This window comes from Cnephaeus nilssonii (assembly GCF_951640355.1).
Source record: "Cnephaeus nilssonii genome assembly, chromosome: 7".
Classification (NCBI taxonomy): Eukaryota; Metazoa; Chordata; class Mammalia; order Chiroptera; family Vespertilionidae; genus Cnephaeus; species Cnephaeus nilssonii.
In genome coordinates this window covers 20,303,140-20,324,104 of record NC_137078.1, presented here as the reverse complement: position 1 = coordinate 20,324,104, position 20,965 = coordinate 20,303,140, and the positions used below count along the sequence as shown (strand labels likewise).

Here is a 20,965-nt window from a genome sequence, read left to right as displayed (position 1 = left end):
GCCTGCGCATAAGGCGCATAAGGGAAATGAATGCAACATGATTATGGTAATCAGTCATTACGAACGCGCCGTGATTGGTATCTAGTTCTTTATTAATAATTATGTATAATAGGATATTTAAAAATTAAGTTACAAAATTTTTATTGAGACATTTTTTACATACTGTTATATTGGCTGGGCCGTAAAAATATTCATTGTGAGCCACATGTGGCCAGTGGGCCACGAGTTTGACATGCTTGATGTAGCAGATGTGGGGCAGGTAGCAATATGGTAAGGTCAGAAAACATGTGAGAGGAAAATGTGAGGTTTCTAAAGTACTAATTTCAAAGGAGTAGGCATAAACAAAGAGAACTAATGATTAAGTAATCCATTTTGTTCACCCCTTTGTTTACACAAGAGCCCTGTTTCCTAAGGTTTATCCCCAGGCTACTATTGAATAATACTAAATTTCGATTATAGATGAATTGGGTGATACGTTCTCTTTTCTAATCCTGATAGCTGTCCCTGTTGAGGAGGTTCTTAGAGTTTTCTGGCAATTAAGAAAAGGCTCTTGATCATAAAGGGATCTCTTGAAGTGATCAAATTGCCTGCCTTCCATGATAAGCAATGTAGCAAGTAAGCACATTTTGGTATTTCTTTATATTCTGATGCATACTGTTTATGTGTTTATATATAATTAAAGTTTCAGGGTTGGGTTTTAATGTCCCCAGGATTGATTGATTTACTTCCTGGTTAATGTCAACATGGGTATTCAGCACTCAAACCTACAGAACAGCCTGGGCCTACTGGCCAGGGGAGGTGTGAAGTGCAAGTCCTAATTCTTAACTGAGATTTCCCCCACTGAGAGATTTAACCAAATGCTCAGCTCTCCCCCAAGATGCCTAATGACCCAAGATGGAGACTTTGTTAACATAGGTACCACTCCCCACTCCCTGCCCCAATTTCCTGCTCCCTTGAATTCTAGTAAGTTAGATTGAGCCGTATTGTCTCTTTCACAAAGAGCCTCTCTAGAAGCAGGAAGGCAGCTTGCTGCTATTGCCTCTTCTCTGGCATCGTCTTCTGAACTGCCTACTCTATGAGAAGATGAAAGGAAAGACATAAAAAAGAGCATCCCTTCTTTCTATCACCTGAAACAGAGGTGAAGCTCAAGTTATAACTTTATTTTTTCTGAGCTCTGCCCTGAATGTCACCAGGATTTGGGGCTGAGGTAGGGAGTAGTTGTGGGGTTGGCTAGTTTCCTTCAGGGCAGATAGTGCCATTCAATCCACAAGAAAAAGAATGCATGTCTCTCTGAATGGAACAGAGCCTGAGACATTGCCCCGGACCCATGTGTATGATCCACACTTACTCTGTGCATTCCTCTTATTCTAGTCATCAGCTGTTTCCACATTGCCAATCCATGGCTCCTATTTTGCACCCATGTTACTTAACTCTCAGAGGCATTCATCACAGTAGATCTCTCTGTCCTTGAAACTCTGCTTTTTGGGCTCTATTGATAGCACATCTTTAACTGTCTACCTGATATTGCTGTTATTGGCCCATCTCTGAGTCAACTTGTCCAGACATGGACATGTGATACTTGCTGCCAAACCTGACCTGGCATGCTCCTCCTCAGGAAATGGAGCCACCATCCTTCCAATTGCTCAAGACAGAAACCAGCATTGACCTTATCCCCTCCCTCCATCCACCACTATTATATTCAATGTATTAGCTAATCTTGTCCCTTTCACCTAAAAAATATGGAGCAAATCTGTTCACTTTCTAGTTCCACTGCTAATACCTGGTGTCCACCTTTGCTTCTATGACACAATACCTCCACAATCACCTTCCTACTTCCATTCTCAGCCTTCTCCATACAGCAAAAAAAAATAAAAATAAATAATAATAATAATAATAATAATAATAATAATAATAATAATACAGTTGTCCCTGGAACAGCATGGGTTTAAACTGCTCCAGGCCACCTTTACACAAAAATTTTTTCAACGAATACCTATACTGTTCCAATCCATGGTTGCAGAAGGCTGACTGTATGCACTGATCTATACCTTTTTATATGGGGCACTTGAGCATCTACAAATTTTAGTATCTATAGGGGCCCTGGAACCAATCCCCCATGGACACTAAGGGACAACTAAGTTATTGGGGCATCAAAAATTATATGTGAATTTTTTACTATGGGATATGAGGGGAGGTGTTGTGTCCCTAAACCCATGTTGCTTGAGGGTCAACTGTAAATAGGAAAATAGTCCTCCTCCATAATATTCTGCACTTTTAAAAAATGACCAACTTAAAAATGACCTCTTTAGACTGGCCTTTTCTGACTACCTTACTTAATGTCTCTCCACTTTTCTTTTGAAACATAGATTCCTGTTTGTGTCCTTCATAGCATATGCCATGATTGGTATCTAAGTCATTTTTTACTTGTTTATATAAAATCTTGCTGATTAAACTATAGGCCTTCAAGGGCAGGGACCATACTTTTTTTGCCATTTAATCCCCAGCACCTAACGCAGACTGGCATGGGGTAGGTACTTACTGAAGACTACTGTGTACAAGAATGAATGAAGTCTTTATCACTTAACTCTGGTAGTTTCTCTACGTCCTTGACTGACCCCAGAGTTCCTCATTAGGGGTAGAGTGGGATGTGCTGGGGCCAGGGAACATTGAAGGTGAAGAGAAAGCCTTTAGCAGCCCTACCTCTAAAATCTGTGGCTGAGAGTATATGCTTTGATATTTTGAGGTGCTCTTTTGTATAGAAAGTTATAAGTGAGGAAATTTCAGGGAGAGTGTTGGTATATTGAAATATCTATGGAGCTTTTAGTTGTTACATCAAAAACATGACATACTAGTGACTGATTTATGTTGAAAAAGAGGCAGAGTCATGGTGATACCATTGCAACTAGCTAGTTATTAATGGTAAGAAAGGAGCAAAGATAGAAGACCAGACATTATAGGCATGTCACTTGGGCAGCTTCACCAGGAAACTGCAACTTTTCACTACCCAGGGAACCACTGGCCTACTCCCTGAAAAACTCTGGGGGAAGGGATCCAACAATGGGAAGATAGATGCATGCCCAGGTAAAGTTGGGGTGACATGAGGTGTTAGTCATACCTGGGAACGAAGATCATTGGGCAGAATGGGCATGGTCACTGCAAGCACGCAAAAATTTGGGAACATATAATCTCCTAAACAAAAGAGTTCTCTTGGCTCTCTTATGCTCTTGGCTTGCTCTAGGCTTCCTTGCATTTGCTCATATTTCCCTGCAGACCCCACATGCAATGGACTGATGGATTGCGGAAACACAAATTAAGCTGGCTTGATGCTAGATTGGGCTATGCAGACATAGAACAGAAACTCTGGATACTGGCTCTGATTTTAGCTCTACTAAAGCCCCAGCTACACTTCTTCTATGGAGGGACAAAGGGAAATAGAACTTTGGAAACTCCTCCCATGCGAGAGACTCAAAATTCTTTTTCTCGGGATATCACAAGAAATCTACCCCCATTAACAACTGGGGAGACAAGACCCTCTCCCCTCTGTTAGCAATAGTAGTGGCATGTATTTCGTTAAAGAAGAGGTGATGTTTGTTTTGATTTGTACTGTGGCTCAAGGATGAATGCTCTTTGGCAGAACTATTTCCAGGCTCACACTTGCCTCAGTTACCACCATTCTTAGATCTTAATTAGGTAACTGGGTACTCATGTAACCAAAGATAGTTCTAAAAAGCCTCTGAATCAAGGAAGAAGGGTAGCAAAGGCTGCAATGAGGAAGGAATGAAGACATCACCTCAGAGATAACTAGATGAAAGAAAGGTGGTCAAAGGAAAAAGGAGAGTCAGTTAAAAACAGTTAATTTCTATCTCTGTGAACTGTGTGAAAGGCCAATTACTCCCATTCTCTTCATTGCTGGGCTAGCATTGGCCCTGAGGGAGATACTTGATAATATCCAACGGAGGATTCCTACTGAAGGACAAAGAGGCTTGTAATGGGGTTCATTAGTGTATGTATGTGAAAAGTGAATCCAGGAATGTGGAACTCCATCAGTATTCTTTGGTGGCTGCCATAGAAACTAACATTTTAATAGTAAAATAGTAATCAAGAGTCTTCTAATTATGAGGGCAGAATAAAAAACTCATAAAGGCAGGGGGGATTTCATTTCCCTTAATAGGAACAGATTTTACCAGTGAAAATTCAGATTTGAAAGCTGAAAACAAAACAAAAACCTTTGTGCTCTCCCTACCTTTCCTCCTCTCCCCCCACCCCCCCCCACCCCAAGTTTGGAAACTAAAAAGTGCATCATTTCAAAGAGGTATTCTGGAGAGCCCGCCTAGCATGAATTGGTTGGGAATAAAGCATGTGTGTTTTTGGTGTCTCTCTGAAAACACATCTAGGAACTCATAAGAGCCACATTATTGTGGTGAGAAGGAATTTTTTGACCTTTCAAAAAATTTTGTTTTGTTTTTCTTAAGAAGACCATGATAAGGAAGTGAGCCAAATTTCTTGGCAATGGGAAGATTGTCTTAATGCCACAGGCTTGCATTCCCTGAAGTGTAGAGGGCTCTGAGCAAGCCAACTTATCATCGACTTGTCCTGCATGTAGGTTCCTCACTTTCACACTTACAAACTTGTCCAGATTTCCACCCACCCTTAGGTTTTGTGGAACAGATGGCAATGGTAGCCATGGAGACATATCCATGTTAACCTCTTAGCTTCAAGGGGTTCTGTGGCCCAAGTCCAAGAATACTAGGAACAGGGCTTCAAAATCCAAAGATGCAGAGAACTGGATGAGAAATATGAGTGTCACCCTAGAAGGAAGAACAAGCAATGTGGGACACAAAAAGCAAACTCCTGTGTGCTCACTTCAGTGTGCTTATCTCTAAGACAGAGCTGGGGGGGTTGATACTTATGTCTTAATATGAATTCGTGCATGGGTGGGGTCCCTTGGGGTGGCCTGTGGGAATCGGGCCCCTTCTCCCACCCCCAGCCTTGCAGCCTCACAGCCTCACCTGGCACCCCGCCTTGGCCTGGTGCTGCCCCCTCACCTGCTTCACCATCCTGCCTGTAGTGGCATGTATTTCGATTGGGGCCAGGCCCCCCACCCGGCTCCCTTAATGCACAGGTAGCTCCCACAACAAAGAGTTATCTATTATACAACATCAGTAGTGTGGAAGTTGAGAAACTCTGGCTTAACTATTGCTGTTCCACAGTGTTTACTCTGAGATCCTTTATTCTTAACTCATACACTCTCTTAGGGTCCTCTCATCTACTGCCATGAAAAAAAAAGTCATATCTATACTCTGTTGGCTCCCAAATCTCTATCTTCAGCTAAATTTATCTTCTGAACACCAAACTCATATCTACTATCCTACTTGGCATCTTCAGTTTTATAGCCTACAGATAGCCTTTGGTTTTATTTATTCCAGCAAGAAAAAAAAAGGGTTCATAATTGAAAAATTAATCTGTAATATATAGTGATCTATTTTTAATAAAGGGGAATTACAATTAACTTTTATTTTGAAAGAACAAAACACAACTTAGTAACACTCTATGAGATAATAAGACACAGTTTTAGATGTCACAAAAGTTTCTCTGTTGAAGAGAAACCCCTGAGTCTTTTCGGTCAGAGAGATTTTACCTAGTGAGTGAAAGAGAAGTTGGTCTTTGCATTAAACAAGACCTTGTTCTCTTTCATTGTGGACTCCCAAGTGCTCAACCCAGCCACCTGTTGTTGTCTATCACTTCCAGAGCCTCTCTTATAATGCTTTAAAACTAGACTAGTCCTAGTTCTGTAAGGCTACACATAAGTACAAATTCAATATTTTTTTAGTTCCAGGACCATATCTTACATACCTTTTAATTGCCTGGAGTGCTGAAACATAACCGCTTCTCATGAGATATGTGATGGATATTGAAGGGGGACATTTCCCAAGCAAAATTCTCTTTTTCCTTTACATCTATGTCCCTCTTTCAGCCATTTCCTCCTCTAGTGTTAAGACCCACATGGTGAGCTCATGTGTCCCTCATATAGCCTGACATATAGACTAACTCTGAATCAACCAATTATTTGCATTTGGGAAACTCACCAGTGAGCACCTGTCATTTGAGCACAGCAGTGGGTGAGTCCCTGTAGGAACTCCCTGGTGGGTCAGCAAGGGAAAGCTGGAGGCAGGAAGGAGAAAGGGTGGAAACTGGTCCATCATGGGATCGTCATGTGGGGAGTTTGGAACTTTGCCCCAGAGCTTATGCTTACAGGATGCTTTCCTAAAATACTGTTATCTCCCAGGGAAACCAGCTGTCTACACATTCTGAGTCCTTTATTCACATTGTGGTAAGATATCTGAGAGGAAGGGATGGTGCCCTGAGAGATGGTGGCTCTAAAGCAAGAACAGATTCCCAAGCTTCCCAAACTTTCTCCTTCTTGAAAAGAACAGTCTTCGTCCTCCAACTTGGAGCAGCTTTCTAAAGAGCTGCCCATCTGTCTATGTCTTAAAAACAAGTCTCCATGTGTGCTATGTGCAGCCAGGCACAGAAGCACAGAGGAAGGGCGAATGACAGATTAATACAGGGGAGGGATATAAGTAGATATCGAGTAAAACCTGGGGGTTTTCCACCTGGCCAATTTCAGAATGGAGGGCCAGAGGCCAGTGGGTCCCAAGATTAACAAAGAACTGCCTTTACTAGCTACATATCTTCCAGCTTCTGCAGAGTTGTTGACTCCCGGATGGTGACACCCCTTTAGAGTCTGCAATTTAGTTGCCATGACATGGGCACCCAAGGGGTGTTCCCAGGAGTCACATATTCTTGCAAGTTTTTGTGACCCACAACACCCATTTTCCAGAATGTTAGGAGAAGAAATCTATAGCCATGACAAGGGGTAAATATGACTGGCCTGAAGTGGGACTGACTCTGTGACCCTGCTACTATGGACACAGCTGATGCATGGCTGCCCATGCCATTTGAATTTGGACTGCAGCTGTTGTCTCCTCATACCAGGACACTGGATTATCTTCCCCATCTATGCAGAAGAGCTCTCTCTCTCCCTCCTCTTGTGCCCATTCTATTGTTTTATTGATTCATTCACTAATGCTACAGATATTAAGTGGCCAGAGTAGGTTAAGCACCATGCTAGGCACTGGAGATGAAATGGTGATAGCCCTAAGCTTCTTTGAATTGTTTCCATTTAAAGTTTGTCCAATATTAGGTGAATGCAGTTATGTAATGCTGTGAGGGGGATGAGCACAGGGAGGTCCAGCCATGCCAGGGAAGGGCACCTGCTGGATGTTTCAGATTCTGTCCCAGAGTCAGTGATATGTATGCTTATCCCTGTAAGGTGAGAAGAAGGTGGTGAGGGCTAAGAGAGGGGAGGGGATAAGTGTCTATGTATTAGTGGTGAGAGAGGGTACTATGAATGGAGTGCAGAGTAATCAGGAGGTAAGGGTGGGTGAAGGTGGGGTATGGGCATGAAAGTAAGACAGGACAGTTTACTAGTTCACTATGGGCTCTATAAACCATATTAAAGGCTTAATTCTACTTTGCAACATAAAGGTTCAAATGAAGAAAATCAGTCAAAGAGCATTTATAAATCTGAGTTGGGAGGATGTCCTGAAAAAGTAAAGGAGAACTTTGACCTCAAAGTATAATTTAATTCAGAATAGAAGAAAGATTACATGAACTTCACAGGGTAAAAAATAAAACTGAATATAATTAAGCACTGCAGAGTCTAATGTAGACCAAAAGAGCTGTGGGAAGAACAAGAGAGTGAGCATCTCATGCGAAGGAAGTCAGGGTGTGATGTGTGTATAATGTGGATGCAACATGGGCCTCAGAGGTAGCTGAAAGGGCTGGGCACTCAGCTCCAAGAGGCAGGATGGTTTCTTTGATGAGAGTCTTTATCTGCAGTAAAAGGTTGTGAACATTACCACAGACTCTCTGAGTTCCTCTAAGCATTCAGCAGCATCATCAACAGTGTGTAATACCTACACTCCCAGCTCTAAACACAGAATAAAATAATGGCTGTTGTCTGACTCACAAATGGGACAAACACAAATAAAAACACTTATGAAGAAAATAGTCTTTCTCGAGTCCATCTACTGCTCTGATCATTAGAAGGCTACATAATTATACATATTATCTCCCATTCAATAGATTGTGTTTTATTATTTTGTCTTGAGATTTTACAGTTTGTGGAACCAAGACCTTTGTGCTTGCTATGGGGACACAGTTGAGAGCACTGCCTACCATGGCTTAATGTCCCTAAATAAAATACAATGGTAGAAATTTATTTGAGACTTAATTAGAGGTATACAAAATTAATTTCCCTTACAAAAAAAGAACTGTGTACATTCCATCTCTCTCTTTTACTTGGACTGTTGGGAAAGGTATTGCTAAATTTGAATCTCAATAATAGTGGACCAGCAGGTCTCTGGTTGGTGTATTTGTGTGTCAGTGCTCTCCTGGGTCTTGATTTTCTTAAGTTTCTTTTCATGTTAGTGTATGTGCTTTTTTTTATTGTAAGGTATCTCAAAGCTGGGGTGGATGGGAGAGAAGAATTAAAGAACTGATGGGTGAAAAAAAGGAATTCTAGGGAAGGAAATAGGATGAAACACAAGGATTAAAGAGAAGACTGGTTTGAGTTGAAAAGAGGGAGTCTTAAGATACTGTGGAAACTGAGAGAGAGATGGGATTAGAGAAGGAATATAGGCAGGATACAGAGGCAACAGAGAGCCACAGAAGGTTTTGGAGCAGGGAGTAGCAACATGAAACTTGCTTTAGGAGGTTGGTCAAATTGCAATGTTGAGTCTATACCAAAATAGGGGGAAACCAAGGAGGTGGTGAGAAGAATTTGAAGGAGAAAGCGAACCACATTCGGATATAAGAAGTAAAGGAATGGGTTAGTGATTATAAAAGGTGTCTAAGGCTGTTATTATTGCCAATGAGTTAAATTAGAGAGAGAGTTTTGTAAATATCCTATATAATAAAAGACTAATATGCAAATCAACCAAACGGCGGAATGACCGATGGAACGACCGGTCGCTATGACACGCAGGAGCTGCCCCCAGCCCACAGGCCCCAGGCCAGCCAAGGCGGATGCCAGTGGGGGCCCCCCAATCGCCCTGCTGGTCGCCCCACAGAGGGAGGTGACCAGTGGTGGTGGTGGGGTGATCCAGGGGTGGGGCCGGCACTGCCCCCCCGATTGCCTAGCCAGTTGGGAGGCAACTGGTGGCGGGGGGGTGGGGGTGGGGAGGGGGCAGGGCCAGCGAGCGGGTAGTGCCAGGCCAGCCAAGGTGGGTGCCAGCGGGGGCCCCCCGACCCCTAAGCCTATTTGAAATAAATTTTTAAATACACTTTTCTGACAGGCCCCACAGATTGGCCCTGATCACCAGCCAGGCCTTTGGACCCTACCCATGCACAAATTTCGTGCATTGGGCCTCTAGTATATATATATTTATTGATTTCAAAGAGAAAGGGAAAGGGAGAGAGAGACAGAAACATCAATGATGAGAGAGAATGATTGATCGGCTGTCTCCTTCACACCCCCTACTGGGGATCAGGCTCGAAACCCAGACATGTGCCCTTGAGCAGAATGGAACCCAGGACCCTTCAGTCCTCAGGCCGATGCTCTATCCACTGAGCCAAATCAGCTAGGGTGAGAGAAGGATTTTGATGCTTTGCAGAGGGAGGGAGAGAGAGGAGGAGAGCAGGAAGAAGCAGATATACTAATACTCATGATTGTAGAGTCCTAAGATCCCAGATCTTTCTTTTATCTTATACTTACCTGAATAGAATCTAAATGGCCACTTCTTCACCAGGCTGGATGCCATCAAAGCCAACTAGCTTCATAGTAGAAGAATGCTGCTTTGAGATGTTGGCCAAACTACATATTAACCCCAGGGACAACAGTATAGGAAGTAAAACATCACTTAGAAACTCGTCTTAGAAAATTCAGAAAGTTATCATTTAACCACCTGTTAAATCCACACACAAGTTCATAAATAAGGGCATGCTTTTCTTCCTTGGCCCAATGGAGCACTTATTTCTCTTTCCAGGTCAGTAAAGACTATTTGTATTTCTTTCAATATTTTATTATAAAAAATGTCAAACATGAAGCAGAGTTTAAAGAATTTTACAGAGAACACCTATATTACCCACCACTTAGGTTCTATTATTACTAATTCACAGTATTTGCTCTAGCACATATGTATGCATCCATCCACCAACTCATCTTGTTTTGGTGCATTTCAGAGTAAACTGTAAACATTACTACTCCTCTGCAGTAAATAAAACTATTGGTTTTTAACTTCTGTTTTTGAATATTTAGCAGGCTGTCAACTACTTATGTAGACTATGGAGGTCAAAGAGAAGCCTGTGGCTCTTTCTGTGGTTGGTTTATCTTCCCATTCCCTCCTCCCAGGCATTTGAACATTGACTCTTTAATTATAGTGGTGCCCAGCCTATGCACTAGAAAGTGGAAAAGGGAATTTTTACAAACCCAATTATCTTCTGAATTCTAGCATTTGAGACCAAAAAAAAAAAAAAAAAAGATCCCTGCAGGTAGTGTAGGAGAGAGAGAGAGAGAGAGAGAGAGAGAGAGAGAGAGAGAGAGAGAGAGAGAGGAATCCCCCCTAGAGATATAAGCAATTTAGCTTATATCTACATTTCAGGGTTGCTATATGTCAGACTGAAAGCAAAATTGGACCTTTAACAATATAGGAACTATGGAAAATATAGATGGTTGGAGGCAGAAACTACATTAAGAGAAGGTGCTAAGGAGCGAGGTAAAAGTTTTTAGCTGGCAAATGGACGGTATTATCAAAACCAAAGATTGTGTTACAAGGATTTACAAAACAACTATTACTGCAGGTAGTTTTCAGGCTTAAGGAACATGATCCACAGTATAATGACACGCCTACTAAAATAGCATTCTATTAAGGTTGGTTTTGCCTCTGTTTTCATGTCTGTTGTATTTACATTTAAGTTTTAATTGATGTTTTGATCATGTGTTTGGCCCTGAGGAGATTGTGAAGGCTTTCATTTTTAAAATAAATCAAAAAGTGACATGTTTAATATACACTAAGCGAAAATATCCTCCTTAACATACCCAGAAATGAGATCTTGTTGGTGCAATAAAACTTGATTTAAAACTTTCTACCCATGAGTATCATAAACCGAAGACATTATCCTAGAGACTTGAGAGACATGGGGAAAGGACATCAGTTTGGGAAGAGGCAATGGAAGAAATTAATTCTCGGATCCAAGTGTTGCCTGAACAGGGGAAGGAAGAAGACAGGTGCAAACATGAAGTGGGCAACATGTAAGTTCATTAGAAACAGCAATGAATGAGAAAGTCTCTCAATGACCAGTCCAAGAAGGTAGAAGCTGTTTTGTTTATCTTAGTCAACTCAACCCAACAGCTAGTTCAATAAGAAAATGAAATGAGGAAAGAGACAGAGATCATATTTTAAATGTTACCTGATTTTAAAGTGTGGAGGCACCCTGAATTTCTCCCACTGTAGAAAATTAAGTGCTCTTGTTCCCCCAAGAACCTTAGAGGTAAGAGTGTGACCATCCTAGCCTATTGACTCAGTACTTGGAGCCTGTATGACAATGATGAGCTGTTGGCTCCATGGGTTATCTCAGTGATTAAGCCTGGCCTCTTGCACAAGAGCCAGGCAAATGCATCCTATTGTTAGTTTAGCTTCATATACAGGAAAGCTGTTTATAGCAGCTACTTATCTACTGGTATGAGTTGAGTCAAAGTAAGTGCTCATTGTTTTCCACGTTGCCACTCATGTAACCTTGTAAGAATTTTCTATGGGCTGGTAAATTTTAGTATTTATCTACAAAGCTATTTTGCAACCAGGGACTCTAAATGGCAATTATTATACTAATGCTTAAATCAATATTTCATGCTCATAGTTCTGTCTCTAATATATCCAAATGGAAGCAGGCATTACACCAAGGACGGGAGAAAAGACATACTTTAGTTTAAAAAGATGGGAAAAGAACAACACTGTCCTTTGAACCGATGCTTTTAAAATGAGATATTTAAAGAAAAATCTACCAAAATGATGGCTTACTTGACAAGGAAAAATAGCTTCCTCCATCCTCTCTGTTTACACATACTATTGTTTCAGCCCATGGTATTTTGTTTACTTTGGAAAGAAATATTTTACCCCCTCTGAGATAATTAATTTTTGTCAGCTTCACTGTTTATAAGGGAAACTGAGAAACTGTTAATTGAAATACAAAATGAGTCACTGTTTTCAGCAAATTTTTGGCAGCATTCTAATTTGTGTCAATCCCAGCCTAATTATTAGATTCTTTTGGAAGTAGAAAGCATATTTGATTTTTCTCTTACTGAATTGTTTCTTCCGCTTTAAAAAAATATGCTGCCTGACAAAGGTTATGTAATTTATACCAACATGAGGTGACATACCAGTACATTTGAAATACCACAAGGTTTAGTGCGTCATGCTTGGCTCTTCACAGTAGCTAAATATTTAGAAAGCTCACAGAATGTGGTCTTCCTCCTCCCCTCATTTCTACCCCCTCATTTCTACCCCCAGCCCAGCCAAAAACTGTGCTTCTTTTGAAGACCTTTTAGTAGGTATTAAGCCACAGTATATGGTCCATCACTAATGACATCACTGAAGTAAACTTCCCAGAGTCATCAGGGAGAATTCACTTGGAAATTCAATTGAATGTCACTTGCAAAGGCCAGGCCCCTAGAAGAGGTGACCAGTCATGCATCCCTGAGTTATCTGTTGTGAAAGCATTAATCACTGTGAACTCATTTTCTCCTAATGCAGACACACTGCATTGTCTCACAGGAATTCTTTTCCAAATGATCATTAATGTAGAGAGCGGAAGCTGCTGCCAGTGGACAGTGCTAATAAAATCTGTCAGATCAATGGCCGGTATAATGGGACTGTTAATGGTTGCTAGCAGGAGTTGGATCTTTCCTGGCTGTGGCAGAATGAAGGCAGGTGGAGAGGCAGTGGCTTTGCTGGAAGGACAGCCCCATCTCTCACTTCCTGAGGTGGCCTCTGGGGAAAAAGCGGCATGTCCCTCACAGCATATCGAGGGATCTGAGGCTGGGAGCACAGGCGCCAGCTGGGGGCTGAGGAGAGAGTCATGGGGTGACTGTGGGGACAGCTCTGCTACCACAGCCTCCTCCTACGGGTCAGGGTGCATCCGGGCATCGGGTGCTGTGGGCATCCCAAAACTTTGCCTCTCCTGCTCCACATTGGGTCAGCAATGAGAGAAGAACGGTATCACAGTACGGGCAATCACAGCTAATGCTCACTACAAGTCTCCTGGGCCAAGGGGCCAGCCCTGTACATGCATTTATCTCAGTCCTCAGAGCAGCGCCCCTAACACATGTGCATTATTACCCATTTCACAACCTAGGAAGCGGAAGTTCAGAAACTAGCCCGGGGCCAGATTCAAAAGTCGTGCCTTTAAATATCATGTTCCTTTACTGGAGGGAGAGACACAGAAGCTGTAGTCTAAAATCAGACCAAAACAGGAGGCAAGGTGCGACAGTGCACCTGGCAGTCTTTCCATTTGCATATCCAACCAGTCAGGAGGTTCAGGACCAGCTTTGGACAGATTATATAAAAGCTATGGTTTGTACCAAAGGCTGTTTCTCTAGGCTTTGCTACCAAAATGTAGGCACCCAGGGCCTTAAAGAGGCCTAACTGCTCTGTGTCACCCAACAGCAGCCTTGACGGGGGGCCCCCAGGAGGCCCTCCCCGCTCAGTAACACCCTATGCTTAAGACTTGTTCCTTCTCATCCCAACACTTGTCTTGTTTCCCATCATCTAAAGGTCTTTTAAAAAATTTATTATTATGTTTTTAACACTGTCTAAGTCTATATAATGTCTCTTGTCTCATAGAGGAGAGAGCACTGGAATAGGTTAGACTTTGTTGCTATCGCAAGCTCAAATTGTGTCATCTAAAGATCTTGGTCTTACTGTACCTTAGGTCAGGTAAGGCAAGAGGAAGCTACTGCCTCCTGGGGCTGCCTCTGAGCACAAGCATAATGGGATGGACAGCAAAGGCCTTCCAGAGCATAGCTGGGCATGGGAGCATGGTCATGCGGGCACTGTGGCATTCCTAAGCCCCAGGGACTACTGTAACCAAGGTGCTGACATAGTTGCCTTGGGACTCAGGAATGGGAAAGGGATGGACTTCGCAGGAAAAGGCTATGGATGCAAGAGGGATGAAAGAGGAATGACAGAAATGTAAAAACTGTAAAATGCTAACACTATTAGATATTCCCAATAAGCACAGAGTATGGCAGAAGGGCAAAATTTAATTCCCAGATCAGTTCCCACAACTAAGATGGGAGCGCCTCTGCAGTCTTTCCACCTGAAAACATCACTATTACTAAAGGCTTATTTCCTTGATTGCATTATTTTAAAAAAACATGTTAAGGGTTTGAAAGATGTGAGAGAAGACAGATGGTTATGAAGGAGAGGGTTAAGCAGGGAAGGAGTGGGGAGGACCTAGAGGGTTTTGGAGGGAGTCTCTCACACACCCCACAACACCTACCCCATCAACAGGAAGGTTACATGGCACCAAGTGCAATGGGGATGCAGAGATGGGCTAAGATGTGTTCTCTGGCCCCCAAGATCTTACAAATACACATCACAAGTGCTAGACTGCATGGCAAAGGATATAAATGCAGTTAGATTGGGTGAGAGCAATTAGCAAAAGGAAAATTCAGAGACATCATCACGGAAAATTGCATTGGCTATAAGAACACAGATGAATGTGAATACAGGGAGAGAAGACACGTTTCACACAGTTGAAAAATGAACGGAAGTGTGAAGGTGGGAGCAAGCATGCTGGGTACAAAGAATGAAGGAAACAGCCTTGTTTCAGTGGAGAAGTGATTGTGTGTGTGCACACATGTGTGTGAGTGTGTGTGTGCATGCATGCATGTGTGTGTATTAGGAGAGGGAAGGAGCAGGCAATAAGCAGGACAAGATTGGGCAGCAGAACATTGAAAAGAACCTTGGTAGCCAGACAAAGGAGTTTGGGTCAGTATGATAAGCAGGAGAGAGCCAGTGGAGGTCCTTGGACATCTAAGGAGCATGATCTCAGCCCAGTTTTGGAAAGTTTCCTCTGGTAGTTGTGTTAAAGGTAGACTGGAGGGGGAAGAGAGAATTAGAAACACTAGGAAGCCAAGGCACTGACATGACTGCCATCTTCTCTCCTGCAGCACACGTTCATACTCCCCTTTTCCCTGGGTGAAGTCCTCCTCAGGCCACACTGCTATCCATTGAAGAAGAAAGGACTCACCTTGTTGGCTGCCGCGAGTCTTGCTTACATTAGCAGGTAAGAATTGCAGAGAGAAAACCAACCTAAGCTTGTCATTCAAACCTCTGAGGAATATTCCAGAGGCATACTGTTCCGTAAGACTGCCTTTATATTGAGTTAATGGGGATTTAGCCATCTTTAAGTTTTCAAGTAAAAAAGAATTTTGATTGTTTTTGATACTCGTGGACACATCACAGCAAAAGCATACACAGCTGGCACAACACACACACACATATAATATATACACAGACAGCAAGTCACGAGTTCCTCTCTCCTTCTCATGAAGAATTAATCATTGCAAAGCTACTACACATGTTACTTTTCCCAAGAAAATGTTGATCTTTGGTTCCACTTGCAATTAAATGTTTGAATAGCTGAATGATCCAAGGCATCTAAATATATTCCTTCTAAAAGGGCATGTGACAGTTGAGCATGCTAGGTGTGTTCCATTCCTGTTGCCTGCATCATTATGGGTTTATTTGCATCAACATCTGGCACTAGAGCTCCTAGAGGGCATTTGGGCAACTGCCCAGGGGCTCGCAGAACAGCCTCGCTGGAGTCATGCAAGCTCATTTGAGCAGCTGGCCTAGATTTTATCATTCAACCACCTGGCTACACTAATTCTCAGAAATACTGCCCAGTGATCTGTAATCAAGGGAAAGCGCTTGGTCTTCCACCCAGTGAGTGGAAACCCCTTTCCATTTTAGAGCCTTCTCATCCACTCCATGCTTTTGCTTTACTGAAAGAGGCATGCCAAGCATAATGCCTGCATATCAGAAGCTAATCATGACGTTCCTTCTCTAGTCTAGACTGCCATATACTATTCATATCTGACAAGCTGGGTAATCCCCCAATCCCTATGTAGGGGAAAGTTTAATGGAACACAGTGCTCTGTCAGAAATAGAAGCCAGAAAGAGAACACATTCCTCAGGGGCTTGGGCCCTCAGTGCCTGCTCCATGGGCTTCACGAGGCTCTGTCTTAGAGCAAGTGACCTTCGTGCCAGAACTCAGATGATGGTTCCTTCCTTCCCTTTCTTTCCCTTTCGTGAAGCCTGCTCCTCCCACCCTCGCACCCTCTTTCCCTGAGTGCCCAAAGTCTTCCTTGCTTCTCCTGTCTTAAAGAAAGTACTTGCTCACTCAATCTATCCCAAGATTCCAGTGGTCTACACTGTCCTCCAGCCTGGGGCCTCTGCATTTTAACAAGGGTCATTTTAGAGAATAATGCTTAAGTTGGGGACCTACTGGTAGCTGATGTTGGGAGCCCTGTGCTGGGAAGGATTCTCAGGCCCTACAAAAAGAAAATTGTGTTAGCACTCATTGATATCAGCCAATAGCATGAGAATGGAGAGTAACAGGATATATGCCTTGTATTTGCCAAATCTGCCTTAACTCAAAGGAATAAACCCCTGAAGACAGAATACGTGGAACTCGGGATGGGGTAAGAGTACATATCCATAATGATATGTCTGTTGTATGTGTTGGGAAGAAGGAGGGCAGTAGCTGGTTGATTATATACATGTATTTCTCTGCTCTGCTTTCTTTGGTTTGTTTGGTTTGGTTTGGTGGACTTTAATCTTATTTACTCTTTCTTGCCAAGGATAACTTGTGCAGTTCATATATAAGATAGTACTTTTGATCTATTAACTTTTTCTACCTAAGAACTTGGAAGTTGATCACTGATCCTCAAATCTGACCCTTGTTATTTTCCTCCTCAGAAACCAAGAACGCACAAGAGCACCATGGCCACTAGCATTTTGGGGAAAATTGCAGTGGTCGGAAAAGATGAGAAACAGTAGTCAAGAGGGCTTGGCTTGTTGGTGCCTGGCATGCGTTCCGACAATGCAGGGAACTGGGCGGTTGGGGAGAAGAGGTGCAACAAGATGGGGGTCAGGTGTGAGTACGTCATAGGTCCATTCAGTTATTCACTGTGCTGAGTTACCAAGGACACACAGGAATGTACAAGATACCATGCTGCCTCTCAGGGCTTTCTGGGAGAGAAGAAAGTACTCACACAGTGGGAAGACAGGATGATGAGACTGTAATAGGGACAAGCACAGGGCATTGTGGAATGCTGAGGACTGTCTTTTTAAGAAAAGAATGTGTAAGCTGAGGCCCAAAGAATGAGTAGGAATAAGTCAAAAGAGGCATAGGAAAGACCTTCAGGCAGAGGGATCAGCATCTGTGAAGGGCTGGAGGAGCTGAGGGTGTGGCTGAATTACAAGACAGGGTAAAGCTAGATCATGAATTCACACCAATGAGTTTGGACTTTTTTTTTTTTTTTGAGTTTGGACTTTTAAACCAGAGGGATTTTCTGTGGAAAATGTTTTAAGCAGAGAAATGAAATGATGTGGCTTATGTAAGAAAGATGATTAAAAAGTTGACTTTGGCTGAAGTGTGAAAATTAAAGAGAAAAGCACGAGGAGACCAGTTGGTAGCATTTGTGAGACTTAGTAGTAGCCAGCTGATGACAATATTCATCAATTTCAAATATAATTAGAGAAGGTGGGCGGGATAAGGAGACTTAGATACCAAGTAGCATTGGAGACCTGAAGCCTCAGTGGGTTCAATGACATGCCCAAGGTCATAGGGGCAGGGAAATTCAAAGCTGGGACTTAAATGCAGGTCTATTTCAAAATCCAGTTTTCTTTCCACTCTATTCACATGGCCAGGTATTTGTTCAGCTCACTGCATGTGCAAAACATATTCCGCTAAGTGCTGCAAAAAAGCTTAACATGGGTATGCAAAAAAGCTTAACCTGGTCCCTACTGTCTAAAAGCTTTCATGATGTAGTGTCCAGCACTGTGCTTGTGATGGAAAAGTGATGCAATGGAGCAAGTGGGAGGAAGCACCAGCAGAAATGTGACTGGGTGCACCCAGTGATTTGGGTTTTGGACCTCCTTATTAATGAAGCAGTAAATCAGCATTTGGTCCATCAGGCCCTTTATTCCAAGACTAAATCAAATGCACCTGTATGTGGCCATGTTATGCTGCACCACTGACTGAAGCTTCCCTATTTCTGTTCATTCCTTGGTTAAGTGAGTTCAGACTCTTTGCTGCCTGCTGTCTCCACCCTTACGCAATGCTCAGAGACCCATGAACCTTCAAAGCCACAGGTGGCCATCAACAAGCTCCACAAACTGTGGATATCCATGGAGATGTTTTGGGGAAGTGGCTGTGGGTCAGCTGTTAGGCGTGCCTGTTTGGATGGTCAAATAGGGAAACGGTATAGCAGAAATGAGGTCAGGAATATGGGCCCGGGCCAGACAGAGCGTGAGAAACAAACACGAGTCAGAAAAATGGCAATAATTCTGAGCCAGGGAAGCATTTCACTGCAGAAATCACATCACAATGACCTAAAAATAATTGCCGAGACCGTGGGGACTGCCTTACATGTGGAACTTGCTTTTTGTTATTTTTCAGATTGCAAAATTGGAGGCTGGCCCCTAAGTGGGAAAATAAAGCTTTGCAAAGTAGTAATAACTGCAAATCTTTCATTTCCTTTGGAAAGCATTAGTCACCTATAAATGTGGTAGCTCACTCACTCCTCCCTTCTCTCTCACCTCAGAATACCTCACCTAGCTCTCTCTGAGGCCGTGGCGAGGGACAGGAAAATAGAAATGTTCCTACTGCTGGCTCTTATTCATTCTCTTTGTGAACAAATATTTCCCCTAACACAAGGCTGGTCTTACTGGGAAAAGCAGCGTTATATAAGGCTAACCCAGCCTGTAGGGGATTTGTAGTTAATAAGGGGAGATGAGCTGTTCACTCAAATTATAAGACACACAATGGGAAGTGATAAAATGTCAGAATAAATACAAGGAGCCAGAGAAACCTGGAGGAGGAAGTGGTTGTGTCTTGCTGGCCAGTGTGGAAAAGGTGCGCATTGGGTCTGGGCCCTGAAGGACTGGCTGGCTTGGAGCTTCAAAAAATGGGAGAAAGTAGACAACACAGCATAGTCCCAAGGCCAAAGGAGAACAGGTCACAGAACAATGGTCAGCAATTTGCTCTTACTGGAAGAAACTGATAGGAAATCACACTGGAACTGCCCTCTTAAGAGACTTGTGGATGGCAGGCTAAAAGCGGAGACATAGTTTAGACAATGTGAGATTTGATTGTCACTGTTGTTTATTTCTATGGCATGGAGGTGGGAGTGAGAAGTATTAGTGACATGGCCAGAGAATTATGCTTTCAAAAGGTATCTTGACAAGAGTGGTTAAAATGGGTTGGAATGGTGAGACATAGGAAGCAAAACAGAATAAAACAATATACAAAAAGTTACCTTGAATATTCTTTCCATCTAGTTTAATCACATTGTTTTATTCTTTATCCATGGCTTTTTCATAGTCCCAATGTCATTCCAGGTCCAAGTGCTCAGAGAACCTACCTCTATGGAGTTCTAATAATTCAATGAGTGCTCACACATGCCTGTGTGGTGCATAGTCCTGAAAACTGCTCTCCTACACAGACTATAGAGCCACAACATCTAGTGTTCTGGACCCAACATCACCTGGCTCTGCTTTAGGGTTAGTACGCCACCCCCATTGCTAACAATGCCACACTACCATTGCCCCTATGATGGTAGAAATAGAACCATGCTGCTGGCCACTGCCACAGCCCCAGCTAGCCTGGAGGATATCACCACCTTGATATTGGTAGACCAGAAATCTGCTTATGCCATAAGTATTTCTGCTAGTGTGCAAGGTATTGCATGCCCAGTGCGACTGTTGCACAGATATGCAGCCGTAAGTCAGCCTTGGGGAAGATATCTGCAAAGTCACTTCTCAGTAACAGTTTGTATGAGATGAGAGAGATGATTCCTTTCTTCTCTACTGTGCTTACTGAGGTGAAGACCACAGCTAAGCTGCCAGGGCACCTGGCAGGTTTAATAGTCCTCTAAGTTAATGCACCCATTTACACATACACACTTCTGCATACAGACATCATATCCCCAGAATCCCTTAAAAACTGCCAGAGGGCTGGGCTAAGCTGAGTTCCAGGGTCAGCCACCTCGCCATATTTGGCATGACCATAGTCTTCTACTCCCACTAGTGCATTGTGTGAATTCTCTCCCAGAGCCAGTTACCCTTTCCTGAAATATGACCTCCTGGGGCCATCTAGATACTGCATAGTTTTATAACCTCAAATTTTCATGGGGATCAGAATCCCAGCCCCATTTTTCCAAAGGGCTCCTTAGTCCTCTTGTAAATTAATATATGAAAATAAATATTAAAATGCCACACAGCTTCCCTTGTTATCAATGTTTGGGGCCCAGGCTAGCCAGCATGAATGTTGAAGAGGGGTGGGAGTGAAGGGCTAGGAGAGGAAATGGCTAGCTATGCTTCTCACCCTTCCTGTCCAAAATCAGTTCCTACTCACCCAAAATGCCTGTTACAGAAATTAGAAATAAGAACAACCTGAAGAGGGATACAGCTGTGCAATCAGGAATGAGGGACATACCTGAGATTCATTGTTGAAGTAACAGAAGGTTCTATGGATTGATTGGCACGTAGCAGGCAAATGCAAAGGAAAATATCAAGGATAATTCTCAGAATTTTCAGCCAGCAGCCTGGAAAGATAGTTATTCCATTAATAGATGTAGAGAAGATAGGAAAGAAATAGTTTTGGGTATAAGTAA

The 20,965-nt window shown here is 42.8% G+C and overlaps 1 protein-coding gene across 1 annotated transcript in view; it reads left to right on the top strand.

Moving 5' to 3' along the window:
* Window positions 1-20,965, top strand: part of ADTRP (androgen dependent TFPI regulating protein) — a 70,468-nt gene that overhangs the window by 34,433 nt on the left and 15,070 nt on the right. The window contains exon 5 of the mRNA XM_079776488.1: window positions 15,233-15,348. Coding sequence (XP_079632614.1) covers window positions 15,233-15,348 — 116 coding nt within the window. The remainder of the gene's footprint in view (window positions 1-15,232; window positions 15,349-20,965) is intronic.